Source organism: Charadrius vociferus, unplaced genomic scaffold (genome assembly GCF_000708025.1).
Source record: "Charadrius vociferus isolate BGI_N301 unplaced genomic scaffold, ASM70802v2 scaffold51, whole genome shotgun sequence".
In the NCBI taxonomy this organism is placed as follows: domain Eukaryota; kingdom Metazoa; phylum Chordata; class Aves; order Charadriiformes; family Charadriidae; genus Charadrius; species Charadrius vociferus.
The window spans coordinates 1,194,452-1,218,253 of NW_009646939.1; the positions used below are offsets into that span (position 1 = coordinate 1,194,452).

Below are 23,802 nucleotides of genomic sequence, written 5' to 3' on the forward strand. Positions count from 1 at the left end.
AAGATTCATGGATAGCCAACAGGTTAGACAGGAGAAAACAAACATGCACGCACATTTTTTGGGGGGACTATGGGAGCAGAAATGACGGCTCTTTAGGGAAGAAGCAATAATATCTGCCCACAGTTTAAAGAAAAGAGAAGGGAAATTCAGTTATCCAATGGACAAAACAGCCGAGCCAAAATGCATTGGTACTGCACCGCAGTACTTGTATCATCCTTATGCAATGTTCCACTGATGTTACTCCCTAGTGGTGTCACTTAGAAGATAAATCTGGAGCCGTTATAAAACACAGGTCAGTCCCAGAACATGGTGTCTGTCTCATGGTTTTGGAGATAGATAGTAACTCAATTAGAAATACACAATGATATCTGCCAATGGGTTCTCTCCCTTTCCTTTTTTTCTTAAAGGGAAATAATTCATGTTATTTCCAAAATCTCATTTACTTGCAGTTTTCCCAAAATATTCAAGACTGCCTATGTCATTATCAAAACTTGGTGTCTATAAGACAGTGACTTCAGTAAAATATATATTTCCAATAGAATATTATTAAGAGTTTAGAGACACATCAAGCTATACTAAGCCTTCCAATACATCACAAAATATTGTTTCCAGGAAACTAAAATTTAAATAGCAGGGTGTAGATTTAGATACTCTGCTTCACAAGGCGATAATGAAGGGAAAAAAATAAAGAAACGTCTTGAAAGTAATTATGTTAGACCATTACTGACAGGAGGTGAAGAAAGTGCTACGAAATCTCTCAGAAATGACGAGCCTAGCAATCAATAAATGTTAGTTGTTTGAAAAAAGAGTAAGTAAGGAACAGAGCTATGTAACAAAAGATAAAGACAAGCAAATAGAACATGGCAGTGTATGAGAAAAAATTTCTGTTGCAGCCATGATTTTCCAACACCAAAGTTTTGTCTGAAACCAAATCAGCTCTTTAAACTGGTTTAGTAACAGATAGCAAGCTTAAGAGGTGCTGCTAACTTGACTTGGACAATTCTGTCTGGGTGCAAGTACAGAAGCTATACTTGCTATTCTTAAATATGTTCATAGAGTTAAGAAAGCTTCTTATTCTTCAATTTCTTATCCTCAGGATGAAAAGAAACAAGTTGTATAAGCAGCACGATAGTTAAATTATACATACATACATAGGAAATACGGAAACTCCGTATTTACTTTTACCTTTCTAAGGTTAACAGATGATGAAATATACAATAAACTTCTCCCTTTTCCTTTTCCTTCCCCCACCCAACAACTTCCAATAAAATTTCCGTGCAAACATGTTGGTCTAAATGGTTGAAAACTGTTGCCTCCCATCATGTGAATAAACGGTCTTAGCAGAGAAGATAACATTGCTGGATGTACTGGAACTTTTGTTATATTGCCTCTAGGTAAAACTACTTTTTTTGTTTTTTAAACCTAAGTCATACAGATAGGCAGTTACAGCTTCAATCACTAAAGTACAGCAAAGTTTTATACAACTATAAAGCAGAATGTCATAGAGGGAGAAGCCCTTTCTAAGAGGAAGTGTTGCAAGCCAGCTGATGAAATTCTAATCTCCAGTTCATTATCTGGAAGTCATTGCTATGAGTCAGGTGAGTCCAAAGTTAAGAGAAAACATGGAAGAGAGATGTGAAAGCTATGTCATCATTGAATACACTCAGAAATAAACTATACAGAATATCTCTGTTTCACATTAAGTAAAATTCGGAACCCAGGTGCATAGAAAAGGAGAAAAAAAAAACCAACAAACTATTTGAAAAGAGGAAGAGAAAAAGCTACATTACCCCAAATTGACCTTTGTGGCCACTCAAATTCTCTCATTTTATAAAATTAATCAAGACGCTCTCTCTCTACAAAGATGCTGAATTCTTGTGAAAGATGCAGAATTCGTACGACAACACACACAAATTAAAACATTCAAAGAGAAAATTATTTAAGAGTTAATCCTACAAGTATATAAAAAACAGTACTTCTTTTTCATGACCTCTCACAATGCTGAAAGAAGAACTGGCCAGTGACTTTAACAAACCCTTTCTTCTGGAAGGTAAATTTATATTGCCAACAACCCTGAATATAAGAGTGAAAATCATTGAACTTAATCTATATTTAAAATTGGAAATGTGGTCAAGTGTTCTTGATGTCTGGTTGCAGTGATGCTGTTCTGCATTTCTCAATATATTCTGGATTTCCAATGATTCTCACAAAAGTGTCTGTCAGGAATCTAATGCAACTACACTAGCCCAAAGTACAACAAATAGAAGAGACTTTAACACTAGATGGCAATATGCCTTTGCAAAATATTTCTCTGAAATACCTGTAGATATAGGAAAATATTTTTCCATCTATCATATTATTTCTTAGTTCTTGTGTAAGTTTAGGCATACAGTTTTTATTTGGTTTGCACAAAAATAAATTTTCATTTCATGCTATTGCATTTTTCTCATTGTTTGCTCTAAATTAAGTTTAGACAATACTGTGATCTAGAGCTGACAAAACAGAAGAGATTCACAGTTTAACTGAGAGTATGTTCTGAATTATTCACTATTCACTGCGTTTGGAAAACATGAAGAATCACATGATGAACATTGACCGATACTATCACGCTTGGTGAAATGTAAATCAAAAGAAAGCTTATTTTGTGGGCTATTGCTTTGCATCCACTGGCATCAGTCAGAACATGAACCTAATCATATATCTGTTAAAGTCGGGATTCCTTTGGGTAGCAGTTTTCTCCGTTACATGAAGCATTAATCTTGGTTATCCATTTTGTGCTCATGCCTAAGCACGTAGACTCTACTAAAGCCCGAGTCAGTTACGCAGGTAGAATAGTCCGGATTGTACTACAGTTATCCAAGGTACTTTGGCTGGTTTACCTGTACTTAGTGTAGCACTTTCCCAAGTTCCTTGGAAAGCCCAACATGTTGTAAATCAAGCCTATAAACCCACACTTTGTAAAACTAAACCCACATTATAATTATCAATTAAGCTGCTAATTAATGGCTTGCTTGGTTGTTTCCAAGAATGATCAGTATTTGAAGGCAGCATTAATCTGTCTCAGCAGTAGCAGCAGCTCAGAAAGGCCTTGGCCAATTCCCTGCATGACTTTAGGCGTATCTTCCTCTTACTGGCCCTTCTTTTTCTGTGAAAATGCGTCCTTCAAGCTGTTACCACTCCCACATACAACTTATTCTCCCTCCCGCCAACTCAGGAAGTAACAGATCCCAAAACCAAACAACCAGTTAACTGCCAGTACCGTTTTGGCTGTTCACCATTTTAGCTATTGCCCTCTGGATAGTTTGTCCCGTATTTCTGCAAAAGGCATTTTTACACGTTTTGTGCTTTATATAGATGTGTCCGTGAAGACAAATGGGGACAACATAGGATTATAGTAGGTAAGAAAATGGAACGTCTTTTCAAGGTACTTTGTAGAGGCAGATCAAAATACTTGACAGAACAAATTCAATGTCACTTCTAAATTAAGTGGAAGTCTGCAAAACATCTCCATTTCTATCATCCTGATTGATAGGCAATATTTATTTCAGTTTGATTTAACATCGGAGAAACTGAATATGTTATCTAAAGCAAAAATATACAGTCTGCTTCTAACAACCCTATTGACAGTCAATGAAAATTTCACTGATAGAAGTCACACTGGAAATGCCAAGGAGAGCTTTGAAGTGATACCAACACGCAGCTTAGTTAGTATTAATAGACATGGTACAGTGACATAAAAATAGTCTTCCGTTGTAACAGTTCTGACAGGTTCATTCAGAAAATGTTTGTGGCAATATTTGAATCAATCACCAGCCTCTCAAGAAAACACTTGACCAAAAGAGATTTGAAATGTGCCATGAAAGTATGTCTACGTCCTAGTATCAGATGCTTCACTGGTTAAATGAACAAGAGCAAAAATAAGCAAAAAATCCAACAATCCAAAGCAACTGAAGAATAACAGCATGGGAAGAGAACAGAATGGGGGAAGGATGGGATAATAGTTCTGAAGCAAACAGTTAACTTACTAATTCTTCGCACCTAATTCAGGATTTAAGTACCAAAAACTAAACTGTCCACACAGGTAGATGATGTTCATTACCAGCAAGATCCAATATTTATGAGAAATTGCTGGCTTATATTTGACCTCAGCTTGGGTTTTTATAAAGGACTTTTTGTTTTATTCCAATAGAAAAAGAACATCTCTTCCCTCCCACATATTTGCATTTCAAATCTCGCAGCATTGTGCTAGAGCATGATCAGAAATCATTCCAGCTCTGCAGAACAATTGCTTTAATGATAGTTATTGTAGCCTACCTCAAAGTTAAATATAATTATTAAAATTTAAAGAAAGCAGCAACCCTAAACCCTCAGGTATTCTAAGGTGCACAAGGACAATAGCTTGATGCTTGATTACACACAGGGAGGTGGTTGTTTGGACTTATGTCAGCACCTGGATGAAACACTTCTGGTTTATGCCCAAGCTAGACAGCTGTGACGATGGTTGGCTGGAAGAAAATGTTCTTTTCCTCCAGTACAAGAAATATCTCACCTCCCACTGTCAAAACAACATGATCCTATCAGTCCCATACAACTCATTAGTAAGTCTAAATGACTAGATAGTTTTAGTGGTCTAAAAATCTTTGTCTCCTAGTAATTTGCTACAAACCTTACCTCTTTCCTGCAGTGGCAGTCTGGTTACATGATACAGCCATCCATCACACCCAAGCAAGGTTGCTTGAATTCATTCACAGAATTTGGGAAAAAAACAATTAAGGACTTTTATGCTGCACAAAATTCAGATTTGTGACTCACTGGTGGCCTAAGACCAAATTAAGCACCACCACTGCATGGAATAATGCCAGCTAAATCCCTTTGTTCTGATATTATAGTCATCATCTGTTAAGACACAACTATCAAGATGCATCTTAATCTGCAACCCCTCCATGTCAGTCTTGCTCCTCTTGAGTCATGCATTTTATAGGCGACAAAGTTGAATTGCATGGAACTGTGTTCACATTTGAGAGGAGGGAGCTTTACAGTCCAGCAAAACTCTGGAATTTGATTTCTTTTTGCATCAACACTGGGATCCATTTTTTTGATAATTCTTTTTCACCAGAACAGGTGGAGGAAATGGATGCTAACATCTTCCTTTTCCTGTATTTTGAAGCCTCTGTAAGCCAGTGTAACTCTATAAAAGATAAAGACCTAATCCAGCTCATACCAAATGAGGATCTGGAGCAGCAGATGTACATATCCCAAACACAGCCACAAAATGCAGAAGATCAGAAGGTGCTGAGAAGAACATCGGTGGAAGAACAGCTGTGTAAGCCTCAAGGGAAATATATTTGGAATAAGTTCCTCGACCTCTGTGCAGTTACTCTATATTCTCATGAGTGTAACAGAGAAGAAGCTGGCCACTGTGCAAAAAATGTACTTTATCTCAGACTGACATCAAGAGTGCAGCTGTGGACACAAACAGAAGGCAATTGCCTAGAATGCTGAATGGCCTAAGAACGACCACAGGCCCACTCCTTACAAGTCCTAACACCAACTGCTGTCTCCTTTTTTCCGCTGCCGCTTAAGGAAGGATCAGAGAATATGGGGAAAAAGGTGATGTCTCTTGCCAGTGGCAGCAAGAACATCATGCACAGCTCTTTAGGGCTGCAGCTACCATTGCAGATTACTCTGACGAGCCTTGACCCAGCTCCTCAGGACAGGTGAACATGCCTCTAAATAAGTCTTAGAATGGGCTGAAAGAATGCATGCCAGCACTGAAATCATTAACAGAAAGTACGTATCTGATTGGGGTAGAATTCTTTTTGAGGTGGGTGTAATGTGTCCCTGTGACACAGGCATGGTGACATGACATGCCTTTGTTTTCCTAACATAAAGGACCAAAGAAGTCTGTGTTAAGCATTAGCCAAATAGAGGCAGCTGATACCTATCTATTTAGATATTAAGCAAGTGACTTGGAGTTGGATTTTTTTTTGTTCTGGTTGTTAGTTTATTGCAGCTGAGTGAATGATATCTTCACTTTCCTTTCATCACAGTGCGCAAGCAAGAGACAAACTGGTGCACTGTAAACCAAAAGAAACATTGAACTGTATTTAGGGACAGATACAGTCCTGATCTGACCGGGCTTGAGGAGAGAAGACATGGAAAAGATATGGAAGTAGACATGGACATCAGCACTGCAAAAACGATGGAGCCATGACTTCAACACCAGAGGCTGGAACAAGTATCAGGGACATTACAGGGAAGGCAAAGGAGGGGAGACAGTGTGGGAAGGTTGAAGTCCTGCTACACCTGCCACCTTCTCTCCCCACTAATTCCACACTGGAGTCTTCTAATACGTTTATCAGTGTATCTTCAACTGATTCTGTTCCCCCACTGCCAATGAAGAAGTTGTATCTCAAGCTGCAAGTCCAATCCTACGTTGTGTTTAAATACCGAGTAAACTTAACCCTACGCTTAATAAAATCTGGGGGTGGGGGTAATCATCACAGCTTGCAGATTTCTTTAAATTGCGGTTTGGGTGTAGAGGGAAAAATTTTGTCCTTTGGATTAATAAGCTTTTAAATACAATAATAGCACTTAAACTGTGAACCCACTTTAAAGCATTGAAGGACCGTTAATGAAAACTTACACTCCCTAAACAATGTGGAAGATCCAGCAGCATTTCTTAACACACTGATTTTTCAGATATCGCAATACAGGACACAACACAAATCTGTACTTTTACTTGCTTAATAATATTATGTTTATCACGATCCCATAAACATTTCATCAAGTTTATTGGTAAGATAAAGGCATATGATCTACACCTGATATATTTTCCTGTACTTCCAAGGCAGTGAGGGAGGTTCATTTATTGTCTCTATCATTATCTCCTCCTCTTCCACCTTAAACTGTTGTTTTAACACAGACTGCAGGGATATTAAAGAATCTGTTACCTTGACTTTGAAAGCAGCTGTAGTTTTCACACCTCTTACCACCCGCAACAAGGGATTTCTGCAGGTATGAGTTAGCTGCCAAGAAAGCTCCATCTCCTGCGCTCTAGAGTGTCAGTCTCAGGAATGATGGTACATGGCACAGCACACTGTTTCATTCTCCCTCTCTGCCCTTCAGCAAAAAAACAGGAAGAATTAACCAACATGGTGTACTTCAAAATAACTCTAGCACTTTATGTGTCTCTTCCCACAGAATTAGCAGCACCAAGATCAGATCAAAGGAAGCAAGTGTCAGGTTTTACACTCTTGTAATCTCCAAAGTAAGAGTAATTTCACCTTTCTTGTTAAAGAAATCCCCCATAAAGTGTGAGGCAATGGGTGCTTGAAAAGAATAAAGTTAAACCTTTCTGCTCCTGTGGTATATCTGCTGTCCCTGCTAAACATATCTACAGTATCTGAGGAATCTGAACGGAGCTTTGTGATTCTAAGAACTTGCCTAATTTTTCTCAGCCATATCAGTTGGTCTAATTAAAAACCTTGCCTGGCAGGGCAGTGTATTTTAGGACTGGTGCCTGATGTCATGTCCTCTAGAAACAGCAAAACACACAATGTCTTCAAAGAGATTTTTGAAATATGACAGCCAGTGGAGGCAGGAAAATGTACAGGGTATGAATAGCTTTAATCAAGTTGACCTACATCTTCCGCAGGTCCCTCGTTTAAAAAAAACCAAAAAGTTCTCAATAAATGTGGGCAGCTCCCCATATTTTTCTATTTCTGCACGAATATGTTGGACTTGTCAGGCACAAAAGCAGAAGTAACAGGTGAACCATCTTGTGCCAAGAAAGCCTGACCTGTGAATGTTTCGTAGAGGAATCTTTTTAGCTCTGACAGATGTGAAAGATATGGCATTGTTACTTCAGGAAAGAGAACCGATTCCTGTAGAAAAACCTATATCTATTAATTACAAAGAAAAGTTCTGTTATTTGTGCCTTAAACTACCTTGGGATTATATAACCTTTTTGGATAGAAACATGATTTTATTTTCAGTAATTTCTTTTAAATTCTTACGGACAGAAAGCTTCTGATCACTAAGAAATCACCTTCAGTTTTTACAGGGCTTTTTAGCAGGGCTTTCTTTAACACATGGATGTGACTGAACACTGGCCAATAAGCTTGTAAGATCAATCCTGCCTCTTGAAACACTGTCACTAAGCTAGATTTTTTCTTTATTTAAAATATACTGGGGAAATGAGAGAAACAACTCTTGATTTATTCATGCTGTAACCATGAGAGTGTTTGCAGCCAGAGAAATTTGAAAATAAAAACTTTACCTAACTGTATGAAATTCTGGGGGATAGTTCTAGAAAATTAGCACGTGCTTCGCCACTAGAGACATGGTCAATCTGCTGTAGAGATGAAAAGTTCATTTATGTATCCTTATTCTTTTGCAGTGAATTTAAGCTTATCCCTGCTCCTGTGCAACAAAACCTTCTGCTGTTTATTCCTCCTACAGACTACACAGCCAAGTCCAGGGAAAAATCCAGAAATCTTTTTTAAAAGAACAATTGTCAGCACTGCTCCTTCTACTATTGTAGTACAAAGGGTTCAGAGAAGACGGTGTGAGCACTAGGAATGAGGATGGTTTACGAGCTCTTTTGCATACAACAAGAGACAGCATATCTGCAGTATTTTCACTTTTCAGAAGGCTGACTGACCCATACTAAATCCTAGCTTAAATAATAGAAGACAACTTCTAGTTCTTTACATTCAGCTGCCTTGCAAGTGCCAATGGCAAGAATTAGAAGGCTCAGAGGTTCCACTTCATGTTATACATGGGACAGAGAAATTGACTACAAGTACAAAATACACTTCATTTCACAAATCCCCTGAAAAGCACTAACCCAAGAAGGAAAAAATGGAGGAGGAGGCAAGTTCACAGCCCACTTTCAGACTTCACGGGGCACAACTGACTCCTCCTCTCTTACCCACATATCTACTGTATCACCACACACTGCCAGGGACCTTGGTGTGTAAAATAGCTGAAAGCGACCCTCAGGATGAGAGCAAGGCAGCTGGTGTGTGGAATTTGGAGTCTGTGCTTCATGTTCTGCCTTTTCTGCATCTTTCTTCACCAAACGACAGCTAAAAGAAAACTGAAGTTTGTGTCCATAGTAAGTAGAGAGTTCACGGGCAAATGAAATTTCTTCAAAACCTGTCAAGTACTGTTCTTCTTGTACTCTAGGGTAGGGGGCAGGGGACAGTTTTTGAATATTTTATTGTTTCCTGGATATTCAAAATTCACTATTGCATTATACAAAAAAAATCCTCAATTTTAAATAAGATTTTATAATTTTGTCTCCTTTGTGCAGTCCTAGATGATCTTAACTTTCTGGATTGACAAAGAATGGGGTTTTTTTATAGTACTAAGAGAAGAATCACATAGGATTATTTTTCAAATTGTTAAAGAGGATTTCATAACTAAATATCAACTGTGCAAAAAAACCTCTTTATCATAGAAGAGTTCACTTTTCCAGTGGTTTCAGTGGATTAATGTGCAAAACAAATCTAATTATGTGAAACCCAGACAAGTGTACAATGGCACTGAATAAGCAACATAGAACAGTGCTGTGAAACTAATCTTATTTGCAATGATTATGACATACCATTTGTTTGCAGGAAGCCTGACTCTTTTTCTGAACATCACACATGCTTTTAAATCACTTCTATACTTTTTGTGCTGCAGTTTTAAATTTTATTTCTTCCTACTTGGATTGTTAGTAAAATTTAAAAATTATATGGTACATAGGTACAAGAACTATGCTGGACAAGGAAAGAATTCATTATAGGAATGAAAAATCTTGATGTATCTTTACAGATGTATCTTTTATCTGAAGTGAAATTCCAGAACAGGTTCAATGTATTCAAAGCAACAGTTTAGTCTGTATTTAGATATTAGATGACACTTTAATCACCCCTTGTGATGACAAAGTCAACACACGGCTTTTTAAGGCTAATTTCTTCCAAGAAACAGTGCTTCACAGCAGTCAGCCACAGACACTGTATCCAGAGCAGTAGTTTGGTTTTTTTCCTTCTGAATTCCCAGTTAGTCCTACCAAAATATTAATTTTTTAGTATTTCTGGAAATTTACTTGCATGTTTCTTTTTCTTTTCTGTTTATTTAATGTTGTGGTCTATACCTCCTAAAATATACAGAACCTCTTTAAAATAGATTAGATATTTTAAAGGTTTTATAACTTGCAAAAATTTGCTTGAGCTAATTAATTTTCAAATGCCTGGAAAAAAAAAGAAGAGTTACATTTGTCTAAATAAATCAAACAGGTATTGTAGCTATCTAGACCCATAAAAGCACCATGAATATATTTAGCATCTGTCAGGTACAGTACTCACTATCATTGCATATTCCTTCTGACTGCATTAACTATAGCCATCACAAGAATCCCAGTAACCTGAAGGGAATTTCATTTATTTTATCAGGTATTTCGCCATGGTGATCATACCCCACAGGAGTTTTTTCCAACCGACACACACAAAGAAGTTGCAAGGCAGCAGGGATATGGACAGCTTACCAAGGTGTGTTTGCTTACCTGGGCCAACGTACTGAAATATTGGAATGTGGTCTGTTGATACTTGTTTTCTGGAACTTTGCTCTCACAAACGGTGAAAACAGTCAGTCAGCCTGTTCTGGTCCAATAGCAGCATATGTTGAGCTGTTTGGTTGCAGATTGGGGTCTTCTGGGAGGAGCCAGCCACCCGAGCGTTCGGACCACCGCAGTTCACCTGAGATGAAATGTGGAGCTTTAACCATCAGTAGCATAAGGTGGCGTAAGTGCTCACAGACCACCCTCAATCTCTGCTGAGTAGGGGTGCTTCCTAGCACATGAACTACTAAGAACAGTACTAGTAGAAACTTCTGTCATGCTAAGCCAGGGAAAGTTGATTTAAAGCTGAGCTATTTTAGAGCAGGCATTGGTGGAATACAGCAGAGCTGAGTTCACACACAAGTATCAGCTGATTGTAGTAACTAGAAGCAGATAAGACAATTGCAGAGTCCAATTGCAGAAACTGTGTCGGCATTAACTGTAATTTGTATTAGCTGCCTCCTCCTGTGAATGAAGCCAAGGGTGAACTCCTGTGCTCTCAGGTTTTAAGAGAAAATGTGGGCACAAGGTGGTTTTAACCCTACTTCTGCTCTGCTCCCACCAGCGCGACCCACTTTGTCTGTGCTTCATTCCTTTTTCCCCAAGATATGTTATTTGGATGGATAAATCCACTAGTTATATGCCCAGGATTCTGGGAACCAGGCCAACTTACCAAAGTAGTTTAAGTGTGCCAAAAGTCTGAATGTCCCAAATAAATGGCTATTGTGCATGTGTAGGCAGAGTGTGAGGTGCGTGTCTCTGCTAGGCTGCTTTAGAATAAGTTCACTCACACACCCTATCTCTAGCAAGTCCAGCACAATGCATGTGGCTCTCTCTCCTGGGGGAACTAGTCACTTGCCATGTATCCACCAAAATCAGAATAGAGCAAGCTGCGTGAGAGGTTCCTCTTCCTCACCATTCTTAGGAGGCCAAACTGATCTCCAATGCAAGGTCAGGCCTGTTTCCTCTCACATTACCCTCCTTGAAGAAACAGGAGTAACAGACCAGTTTCCTATGCCTTAACTCAGCTGTGGCTCAATCATTCCACATACACACTATGCAAGTTCAGCACTACATGCCACCTTGCTCCAAGGCATGGAAGGCTTCAAGACCCAGGTGTCAGGATTTAACAACACACATTTTAAGCAAGTTGGGGCCAAGCGTATGCCCTAGGAAACTGGATGCGCAAGTCCAGCAACAGAAAAGGTGATTACATACACACACTATGTGCCATGTCTGGCACTCTGAATAAAACCCCGCGTAACTTGGTCTGACCTCATAGCTGACTCTGCTTTGAACAGGGTTCTCTCTAGTGAGACTTCCCGAGGTCCCTTTCAACCTGAATTATCCTATGATCCTATGACTTAGAAAAGGACTTCAGGAAGAAATAAGTAATCACCATACTTGACATCCCAGTGCAGAGTAATGATTGCATGAGCAAAGTTGAATATATTTCACAGAATCACAGAATCACATTCAGGCCAGGAAACACCAGGTACAAGTAAAAAGATGACGATATTAAGACCATTACAGGTACATTGCCTGTGATTCTCATGTCACATGTTTACAAAATTATGTTGGTAAGTTGGAAAATGTTCATCAAAGAGCTACTAAAATGCTGAGGTTGGAAAATTCATTTCGCTGTGAGAGCAGAGAATTGTCACCTATTTAATTTAACACAGAGATTAAGTGACTTGATTGCATCTTATTGATTATTATCTTACTGGGAATAAGATCTGTGATGGTAAAGAACGTGTCATTCAAAAGCGTAACAAGATCCAGTGTCTGAAAGCTGGGGACATAATGAGGCAAGAACCAAGAATCAAATGTTTCAGACTGTTGATAATAATTAACCATTGCAGCAAAATACCCAAAGGCTTGGAGGACTCTCACTTGAAGTCTTCTGTTCAAGATTTTCCGTCTTCACAAAGAATAAGATCTTGCTCAAGCTAAAACTGTAGCCTGCATACAGAATCAGCGGTGATATTCTATGGGATTCACAACCTGTATGTGTCTTCAGGGACAGGTGGTTGCTCTGTCTGCTCTCCCAGGTAATCAGCTGTGAGCCAGCAATAGAGCAGAAATTAGACAGATGGTGTTGGGACATCTCTATGCCTGCTTTAAGTCACCCTGCCCCTCAGCCAGTCTTACTAGCTTGGATAAACATACACATAGCTTTCCATAGAGCAAAATGCAAAACTGCATCTGTCAGGAAGACATATCTAATATTATCCAATACTGTAAATTCAGAAACGTCACTGCTTTTTTTCTCCTGTCTTCTTTCCTCCTTCACTTTAGAAAGGAAAAAGGTCTTTATCAAAATAATATGAAATATTATCTCATTTTTTGGCTGTAGAAATAGATGCATAGCACACTTCTTGAGCCTCTTACACTATTCTGTTACTTCTACAGCTTGGCATACAGCAACAGTATGAGCTTGGCCAGTACATGCGGAGGAGATACTCGTACTTCCTGAGTGTTGTATACAAGCAGCGTGAGGCAAGTACTGGATCTGGGAGGGAGGATGTTTTTCATGGATGTAACTGGGACTTCCTGAATGCATGTAAGTCTGAACCTGGTACTGTTGGAGGTAACTTAATGCCATTGAATTCAATGTAATTTCAAAGTATACCTGAAACTGTGGCTCATTTTTTATCCAGGCTGATGGTTAAGTGAAAGTCATGTGAAAGGTTTTTTAAACTGTGTATCAGGTTCAGATGCCTCAGTATGACAGAGCATCTATGTCAGATATCTCCAATTCTACACTTCCCTATGGGGTGCAGATACAGCTTAGTTCTCATTTAGGGTCCAGCTGTTCAGTGCATAAACAATGTCCCAGAACCTAGGTGGTCAAATGGAGTTGGTCTTAGGCTTTTCACTACAATGTTGCAGCTCCCTTGTCCACCAAAATTTTATTCCAAGGTTCTATTCCAGCTTTGCTATTTCTCCCTCCCCTTCTTTCTCATGGTCCTTCTTCATCCCACTGTATTTTTATGACATCTTCCCCAGCATAGTATCAGTCCCCTTCTTTCCTACCAAGAGAAAAAAATAATAAAAAAAAAACTAACAGGAGAAATGACCTTCCAAAACTTTTTTCTTTTTTTTCTTGCTTCAGATTTACGTTCAAAGTACTGACTGTGATCACACACTCATGAGTGCTCAGGCAAGTCTTGCCGGGCTGTACCCGCCGACACAGGACCAGATTTGGAACCCCAGAATCCTTTGGCAGCCAATTCCAGTTCACACGGTACCACTGTCACATGATAATGTGAGTATAACCTAGGGGCATTTGCATTCCCTTAATCATTAGTAAAATACCTAGGATATGAGATGAAGGGGCAGGATAAAGGGCATGGTAAAGGCAATGAAAAGTACATTATGGTACAAGCATCCTGCAGAAAGGCTTAATAAGCTGACTAGAAACATTGTGAAGAGTTTCCACAGGAATGGGCTTACATGTCAGAGACCTGGGGTCAACAAAAAAGGAAGAAAAACAGAAGTCCTAGGTATAGAGAAAAAGAATTAACCTGTAATGTGAGTAAACCACTACAGAAGTTGATTAATCCTAAACTTATCACAAACATGACTTTGTGGGAGAAGAGGAGGCATACCTATTCTCTCTACTGCTTCAACATTTCTCAGCCTGCAGGCAACAGAAAAGACAAAAGAATTATTCTGGGACTTTAGTTACAGTGAGAATTAAGTCACACGATTGTTTTTCATGCATTTTGAAGGTCCGTGCATGCACTTTGACAGTTGGTGGACAAAGTAAAACGGAAAAAGAAGGAGGATTTGGAGCTTTAAGAGCCTGAGTTCATAGGGCAATGTATTTCCTCATCTCCCTTCCTCAACTCCTCACCTTTAAGCTGTAAGGAATTGTGTGGATAGCAGCTCTGTAGCTGGCATATAATTGTCCTAGAGGGGAAAGCTGGGTAGCAAAGAAGTGGAGCTGGAGTTTCCCATTTGTGGAAAACCTGTGGTAAAAAGGTACGAAGGATCAGGAGTATACAGCATGAGTACAGTTTGGGAGAGGAGGTTTGCACATGTGATGCAAGATAAATTGTGTGGGCTTACAAGTCTAGTTAACACAGTCTTTGATGATAGGGGAAGTAGGTTAAATAGAGGCATGGAGCAATGGTTCTCACCTCAGGGTGATGAGAGCATGACGACGGAGGATATGGAGACATGTGTCTTCCAGTTCATGCACACATCCTGGCGTAGAGTCAGGGGCTGCTTCTGCCACCGTCACAGATGGTGGTACCCCAGCAAACAGTCAAGAACACCTGGCCAGTATCAACAGCACTAGCAAACTCAGCAAGCAAGTGCTACACCTCATTCACACCTAGGGAAGCAAGTAAGTTCATTCAAACAAATCATAAAGTCATTAACATATACACAGTTATTCACCTTTCCTACACTACAGGCTAAGCTTAGAGACCACATGTATCCCACTACCCAAAACAAATGTCCATCATTTATTGGTAAAGTCATGCCTGTTCATGAACCTATGGTTAGAATTCAGAAATACTTTACTACCTTCTGGAATAGGCAGATTATATTTCTAAAAAGATCGAGGAACTGCTATGAAGCTTTCCAAGCTAATTATCTGTTCAGGACTCTCAAGTTCTTTTAAAAGTTCTTTTAACTGTGGGACTATATAGATAGAGCTTTATTACTGGATAAAGGAAAAAAAGCACATTAGAGAAAAACACTAAGAATATCTCAAGAATGTCAAATTTTGTTTTAACTTTTGTTTAAAATTTAACACAAAAAACTTCAAACAAGAATAAACTTAGTTTAGCTTAGATAAATGAATTAACAAATTCTTAAATTATCCCAGTCACATGTAACCTTCAATCTTCATATGTCTTGAAACAATGAAAGACAAAAATGGATTATAGAAACTTCACAAGTTTTTATGATTTAGCTGAACTAAAGCTGTGGTAAGTCCACTTAATACCTCTGAGTATGCATGAAGATTCCTATTGCAGTCCAGCTGCTGCTTGGTAATTTGTTACAAAAAGGTGACCGTGTGTTTAAAGAAAGACTGAACACAATGAGTGAAATCATCCCTGGGGAAGCCAAGCACAAAGCAGTTTGTGAGGGCTTGTGCTAATCTTCTGTCAAGGGACAAATTTCATCTTGTGTAAATGAATCCTTTAACTTTGAACTACTGCAGCTATTAATCCTCTGAACATTTAAAGATTATTTTGTAAATAGTCATCAGTATGACTCTTACAGTCCTGATGATGAATATCCTTGAAAACTACATTCCCAATTTATTTTTCAGCTTGTCCTAACTAGTGCAGACAATCAGAACAACAATCACGCAAGGGTATATTGAATTACAGAACAAGAAGCACCTTGCCTAACTAATGTTTTGCAATTTTCTTTTCAGTTGCTATACTTACCTTTCTCACACTGCCCAAAATACAATGAGCTTCTGAGAGAAACCTTTGCCACAAGGGATTTCCAAAGGCAACTCAAGCAGTACAGGGTAAAGTATTTTCAGTTCTGGAAATCTAATTAAAATGTACCACTTCTGTCAACATTATCTAACAGGCAGGTTTAAAAAATTGCAGTCAATATGCTTCTTCCAGATCTCTAATCTTCAGTGGGTGTAGACAACATACTCAAAAAACAATTACAACATTATAGATCCAGCTGGGCTGGGCTATTCACATCAACCGAAAATTTTGAGTCATAGAAAGGATAAATTATTGACTACCATGCAAAAAAACATTCCACCCATCTTCTAGGAGAGCAAACAAAACAAAAACTCAGATCACATCAGTGCCAATACCTCTCAAATCACTCCAATACCTCTCTCTGCTCACTCCCATGTAAAGCAACTCCTCTGACGTCTCTGTCTATATAACTCTCTGCTAGTTCAGATTCCTCTTCCACCACAAAATGCTCACAGCTCAATTCCCCAGATTTTCTTCAACAGCCTCGATGCTTTCATCAAGTAGCTGTTTCACACCCAAAGTCTTCATTTGGGTGCTCACTTATGTTTCATTCTTGCCTCCTTTCCTTTCTTTTTCCACCGTCGAAATCTTTGCCATGCCTATGCAATCACTTGTCTATTCTGCTCCAACCCTCTTCTTCACAGGTTTATTCAAAATTACACTATCAAACTCACCTGTTTTTCTATAATCTTTAATCATTGACCTCAGCCATCTATTTCTGGCTCTGCAGCTGGGTATTACATGCAAAGGAATTGTAATCCCCAGTTTTACCAAATTTACATCATACGTCCCTTCTGCCCAGTACCAACATCAGAATAACTGTTTGCCACACTTCCTTTAAATACTTTTTGGATTTCTGTCAGACTTCCTTATATAGGTGTGTCCCCTCTAACTCCTTCTGAACATTCCCACCAAGCACAAACCACCACCATACTTCAAATCTGAACTCAGATCACCAACCTTGTCTAGACGAATAGGCCAAATTCTCTTACCACGAAGCAATGGTTCATTGCTTAAGTGCAAAGTGCACTGACTATCTTATTTCTAAAAATTATTATATACTAGTACGGCAGTGTGTAGAAATGATGTAAAAAGGCCCTATGTACTACAAGTTTCCTTTTTTGTATTCCAGCCATTTCTGAAGTTTTTAGCCACTCATACAGGATACCCGTTGAAGAAGCTGAACACAGAAAGAATTTGGAAGCTCTCAGACACATTACAATATGAGGTAAATAATATTAAAAAAAAATTCCCAAGGTCCAATAGAAATACTTACACTTCCTCAAAACTGGTGTTAGCTCTTATTTTATTGTTTGTAAGACATAAAAAAAGGGGAGGTCTGTGCTTCCACACATTTTCAAACCATAGACTTTTTTCAGCTTCTTCCCTAGAAACCCTCACCTAACATCAAACTTGCAACTGAAAATCTTACAAAGACACTATAACTGTGTGAGGCTGCTGTGGGTCGTCTGCCACTGTAAGGAACACAAAGCAATCCCCTACTAAATCCAATAAGCTGTCAGGGACTGCATATGGAGAATTAGACAAAAGCATACCTTTGAATAAAATTGTCTTCTTACATCCCATACCCCATCACAGAGATACACAGGAACAAAATTTGTTGCTGTCAAAGAAACACAAGCATCCTTCCACAAAGATTTTATGCAAATTGTACAAGGAAGAGAAGTCATAATTTGCCTATGGACAGTAGTGGTCAGAGTATTTTCTGGAATTAAGCAGCCATTGGAATGACACAAATGGCTATTTGTGCAAGTTTGGGAACCTGTTCTTAGCAAAGGAACCAGGCACATCACAAAGCAGCATGGATTTTTATAACAAAAGGGATATTGTAGTCCCCAACTGTCACAGGTATCTGGGTTCCACAGTCTGGTACCTCTGACTGGGATTTGAAAAATTCCTGAGTGCCCTTAATTTAGCAACAAGCCTCACTTCACGTCACTTCAAAATCTAGAAATATCTCAGCTGAAGCAAGTGAAAATTGAAATCTTGTGTTAAAAATTCATTGTTGCAGGCAGCATTTGCTACTATTGCTTTAATGCATAACTATTTTTAAACTCAAATATTAATGATAAGTTGGTCATCGGTACTGAGATGTCCCCTAGAAAACTCAGGCAGTTTTAAGGTGGATTTCATAAGCAACGTGTAATAGCCGGGTGTGGTGCTAATGAGTTTACCTCTGTCCTGCAGTTTCTGGAAAGGTCCAACTTTGGTCAAAGCAGACTTGAATGGAATGTTAGCCAGGGCCTTAAGCTAAATGAAATGTTAACATGTTGGGACACATCACTGTAATTTCAGTGAGGTCACCTTTCCATATTTTCCAAACGCAGAACAGCTCAGGACCACAACTGCTTATTTCAACTGTGATATCATACCGAGAAACCTGTGTCACCAGAAATGTGCAAAATTGACAGCTCCCATCAGGGATCTAGCTAAATGCTGGAAGACCAAACCAATTAGTTGGGGTTTTCCTTCTAGTGTGTTAGATATGATGAGCTTTGGTCTTTCATAACACTCAGTGAAGACTCTGGGGGTATCAATTAAGACATCTTCCATAAAAGCCACTCTCACCCTTTCAAGCATACAAAGAGAGCTTTCTTGAATATCTTTTTGATCACAATTAATGAAACTACAGTAGCGTGCATCTCTCTGTATTTGTTATTATTGGCTAAGTGTCATCTGACTTTCAGGTAACCTGGAGACTCAGGTGTTTGCTTGCCTACAGCACGCTTAAATAGCATGCAAGTAGCCAATTCTTTCCTCAAGACACATACCACGTTTGTTAAAAGAGAAAGTGATATATTGTGACCTGAGTTGGTTTAACCTAACATTTTCTATTCTTTTACTTGTTTAAACAAATCTTTTAAGTAGTTGGCATTTTCCTTAGAACTCATTAGAAGAAAACTCCCTCTGGTGAGCTCAGTCCAATGGCTCATGTTCACAGAGATTAGATTAAACTAAAGGGAAAATACCAACCCTGTTCAAACAGGAATTCAGGGTAATGCAAACCAGGAGTGTTGGGCATATGTTTCCTTCTTGCAGTTGTGACCATTAATATATCTTGGACTGCATCCCTAAGGAAAGTCTAATCCATTCCACTTTAGCTTCAGGACTGCGTCAGTATCCAATAGAACTGGTATACGTAGGTATGAATTCAATCTATATATCTAATCCCTACACATATACCTCATACTCTGGTACATCCGAACTACAGCTATACATATTCTTACTTGGTCTCTGGATCTCACTTATATCTCAGAGCTGCCAGGTCTTAAAATCCTGACATCTATAAGGATTTGTTTCAGTAAAGATCTCAGATATATCTCAGTAGAGGGCTGAAAAGGAGTCAAAAAGCAACTTTTTTTGCACCTTACAACTGCATTAGCAATTGGCATAAATAATGCCAGTTGCCTTTTGCATAATAATTTTTAGTATTATGTTTCCTCTTGTTGAAAGCTGCCCTTCAAATTTGTTTTAAGCAGTGTGATGTGATAAATAAGAATTCTACAGATGTCTAAATGCAAAATACAGTCATTATTTTATTATAAAGAGAAAATGTTACTTGAGTGAAACATTCAGAATTTGTTCTGACAAGCATTTTGTGCCAGAACAAGCAACATTTAGCAGTAGGAATCCGTAAGAAAATCACCATGTTTTCTTTCTTCACTGTAGGTTGTTAACAATTACACTTTACCTGTTTGGGCTACTCATGGTGTCAGGACCAAGCTGATAAAGCTCTCAGAATTGTTATTGCAGGCGGAATTCGGGTTCCACAAACAAATACAAAAATCACGTTTGCAGGGAGGTAAGCCGAATTCTTACCCCATTTAAAACCAAGAAAGGGTATACAATAAACATTGCTACCGATTCTATAGGAGAACTGTGAAAGATGCCATGATGTGGATATTGGTGATCAGCACTGAAAGATTTTGATTAATGGGAAGAGAGATGGTGAGGATACAAATCAAAAATATCCTAATCCAACATTATAAAGGTGGTACCATTCTGATTACTCTGTTTAAGAAATCCAAAGTAATATACAGATTCTTGCTGAACTGAATCAAGTCTGAATTTAATGTAAACCACCATGCTTAATTTACTTAACAAAATATTATTTGTAATACTCTCTAGGATGGTAACTTTGTTGCCGAACAGTCTTCATATTCCATTACAGACAGTACTAACATGAGATTATTAAACTGCTTCTAATCTTAGCAAATAATAGCTGAAGTTTAAAAATAGTTTATACCTTTTTAATCACTCATTCCCCTCCATTCATCCACTGTTGCCCTTTGGGCCTCGTTTTTGTTTTATATTGACACTGTACAGTCAGGCTCTGTGAACTACAAGAACAAATCACATATAAGCACAGCCATTAATTTAATTCATATAGTTTGTCTTACAACTTCTCAGCAGTTAACATTAACAGAATACAGACAACCACATCATTTAAGAAGGCCCAGAGTCCAAAGGATGTGCTTTTTCTTTTTCTCTAGAAATCAGGAAGCCAATCGAGTTACACCCACAAGAGGGTAGTATTCATTACTGTGCTATTCTTGCACCGTTCTGCTGGCACAAAGCAGCTGTGAGTGCACTGTTTGAAGCTGTTGTGGCTATTTGGGATCCCCAAAACATTTTACACAGGAGCAAAGTAGGCCCACTGTTCATATAAAAGATAGCATCAGAATTAATCATGGCACTCTGCACAAACTACCTATAAAGTCAATTGAATAAATCTGGTGCATTTAAAGACAGATTGTGTTAAAACAGTAACAAGTGATACAGATGTTAACACAAGCACCTCTTTCATTGTCATTGCTTCCCCATTTTCTTTCAGGTATTCTTTTAAAAACTATTCTAAAGCATATTGTAGATGCTAGAAATCCTTCACACCAGCAAAAAATGGTTATGTATTCTGCGGTGAGTCCTTTCTGTTTCTTTTATGCTCCCTTTCTGCAGTTATTAAATGCAGTGAAAGCCATAAAATGTTATTTCCTTCATGAAATACAGCTACAAGCATTTTTTATTTGATTAACCTTAAATATCGTTGGATTATTTTCATTATTTAATGAACAGATACTACTTTAAAACCTGCAGGATTCCATTTTCCACCTGATGTCATGGCTTGTTTCATTGTTTTGATTGGGCAGAGAACTGGAAAAACCATGCCTCATGTTTTATTGAACCTCTATCACAAAGATAATTTAGAAACAAACATCCTGCTTCCTCTATCTTTTTCAGACGCAAAAGGCAAAAAAAAAGAAAAATGAAGTTAAAGTTAGTTATTTTAGAAGTTCTTATGACAGCAGTCACTCAACTGTGACTTTATACTTTTGTTTAGAATGTGAAAACACTGTCATCGGAGAAGGAATTTTTTGATTGCTCTTGGTGAAAATCTATTTCTAAACTCCAGTTAGATTATGACCTATCAATTGGGTATATATCAGCCAAAGAGGCTGTTGAGGCCCCGTCCCTGGAGGTGCTCAAGGCCAGGCTGGACATGGCCTTCGGCAACCTGGTCTAGTGGGAGGTGCCCCTGTCTATGGCAGGGGGGTTGGAACTCAATGATCTTCAAGGTCCCTTCCAACCTAAACCATTCTATGATTCTATGATTCTATGAAAGAGCCTACTGATCCGATCCCGAATACTGTTTACATACAAAATCACCAGATCGTTTTAAAAGAAGTTTTAACAGCTCCCACCAACTTTGATAAGAACTGCAAGTGACTAAAACTTCTTAAATGTTTACATGTATTTCTACATTATAAATGCAGCATTTCAGTTTGTACAGCCATAGAAGGACAGTATTGGCTCAATGTTGCAGAGGACAGAGGGCAAGTATTAATGAGGCCACACAAGTAATGTTATAAGTGGCAGATAATGTGCTGAACAGATTGTTAAATAATAGGTACATGCAATCATTTCCAATAGGCCTTTAATTAAAGGTTTCTTGTTTTTACAGCATGCGGCCACCATTGTTGCTTTACAGATGGCACTCAATGTCTTCAATGGGAAATTGCCTCCTTACAGTGCCTGTCATTTTTTTGAACTTTACCAGGAAAAAAATGGGCAAGTATTGCAAGTTGTAATGTTAACATATTCTTTTTCTAAAATGCAATTATTTACTGATGCCCCACACTACTTAAACTGGATGCGCAAGGTTCACTACACAGGAAAAGATTATATATTGATTTTAATGATCATAATTGGACTCAATTTAGCAGTTATTGACAGTAGCAGAATCACAGCACTGCAGCCTGAAAACCCTCTATGTATTGCTTCATTACAGTTATGAGAGGTTTTAGTCTACCTTTTTTATCTATCTAACTCCTCGACCAAGAAGATAAACTGCATGCAAATTGGTGCTGTTTACCTATTGTTTAAAAAGATCTCAACGATACATATTAATAGCCAGACAAATAAGCTGGCTAAAAGTTTGTCCCAAAGTACAACCACTACAACATGGGCAGGCTGTGTGGTTCTACATACATAACTTTATTTTGATCCTTCTGTATTTTGAAACAGGCAATACACCATAGAAATGTACTATCGCAACAATTCTTTGAGAGATCCTCACCCCCTCACTCTCCCTGGCTGCAAATTTCGCTGTCCACTGGAGAGATTTAGTCGGTTGGTCTCCCCAGTCCTAGTACATCATTGGACAAAAGAATGTAGGATGTAGGACAAAAAAAGAGGTAAGTTAATTGCTTTGGGCACATGTACCCAAAAGTAAAGTCAGGATTGCATCTTCTGCCAAGAGATCATTTGAAGTAACAATCATTTTCATAAGGGTCTGGTCTGAAATGAAGAATACTGACATCCAGTAAAACACAGTGAACCCACGGCCATAATTTCTGCTGTATTGATACATGTATCTATTCTAGCCCAACTTTCTGGTGAAATGGAATCAAGGCTGATTAGACTTTAGGGTACTATTTTTCATGGATTTTCTGTACAGTCAAAAAGACCTTCAGTTACTGAGGGAATAGATACAAGTGCACTGAATTACAACAATTCACCTTACCTTCTCTACCTGTAGAGTATTCGTCTGAGCTGATTAACAACATTATGCATTCCTTTGATTTTAGAGGACATTCAGAGATCAAAACAGATGAATATTGAATAGTATACTAGACTGGTACTTACCAGAATGTCAAACACATAGAGACACACATTGACATACACATTCCTTAGTAGGGAATCTCCATATTAGGATGTCTAACGTTCCTTTTGGACCACTGATGACATTTACATTTGCAGAAGAGGGAACATGAAGGCAGAGAACTACATTGTCTCTCTTGTGTCTAGCTCTATATTCCTTAAGGGAGATGAAAATCAAATGGGCCCCAGGATTCAAGTGTCCCCACTTTTTTGATGATCAAATGTTGTACCTAACATTTAAAAATCCCATATGGCTTTCTGAATCACTGATCACAAGAAGAGATAAGAAGAATGCAGGCAAGCCAACTCAGCTGGTTGCAAATTATTTCCTGATAAGTATTTTGAATCCGTGAACAGACTGGGAATTGTTTAGCCAGAATGAATGAATAATTAGCGACTAATGATTCACTAAATACATTTCTTCACTATATTCATTGCTCACAACTTTTCAGGAAACATATGAGGAAATTACCACACTTAATTGCAAAAGGTACTTCGTCAAGGAGAAGGGGAGGTTGGTTCTGATGATTTTTTTTTGGCCAAGCA

At 38.4% G+C, this 23,802-nt stretch overlaps 1 protein-coding gene across 1 annotated transcript; it reads left to right on the forward strand.

Annotated features, from left to right (window-relative positions):
• The first annotated feature begins 8,967 nt into the window (after positions 1 to 8,967).
• On the forward strand, positions 8,968 to 22,777 carry LOC104295235 (prostatic acid phosphatase-like). Its single transcript, XM_009894958.1, has 10 exons — positions 8,968 to 9,121; positions 10,446 to 10,541; positions 13,022 to 13,108; positions 13,725 to 13,877; positions 16,008 to 16,106; positions 17,210 to 17,305; positions 19,768 to 19,900; positions 20,933 to 21,015; positions 22,058 to 22,164; positions 22,621 to 22,777. The coding sequence occupies exons 1-10, from the start codon at positions 9,008 to 9,010 to the stop codon at positions 22,775 to 22,777; spliced, it is 1,125 nt and encodes a 374-aa protein (XP_009893260.1). The 5' UTR covers positions 8,968 to 9,007.
• Positions 22,778 to 23,802: the final 1,025 nt, after the last annotated feature.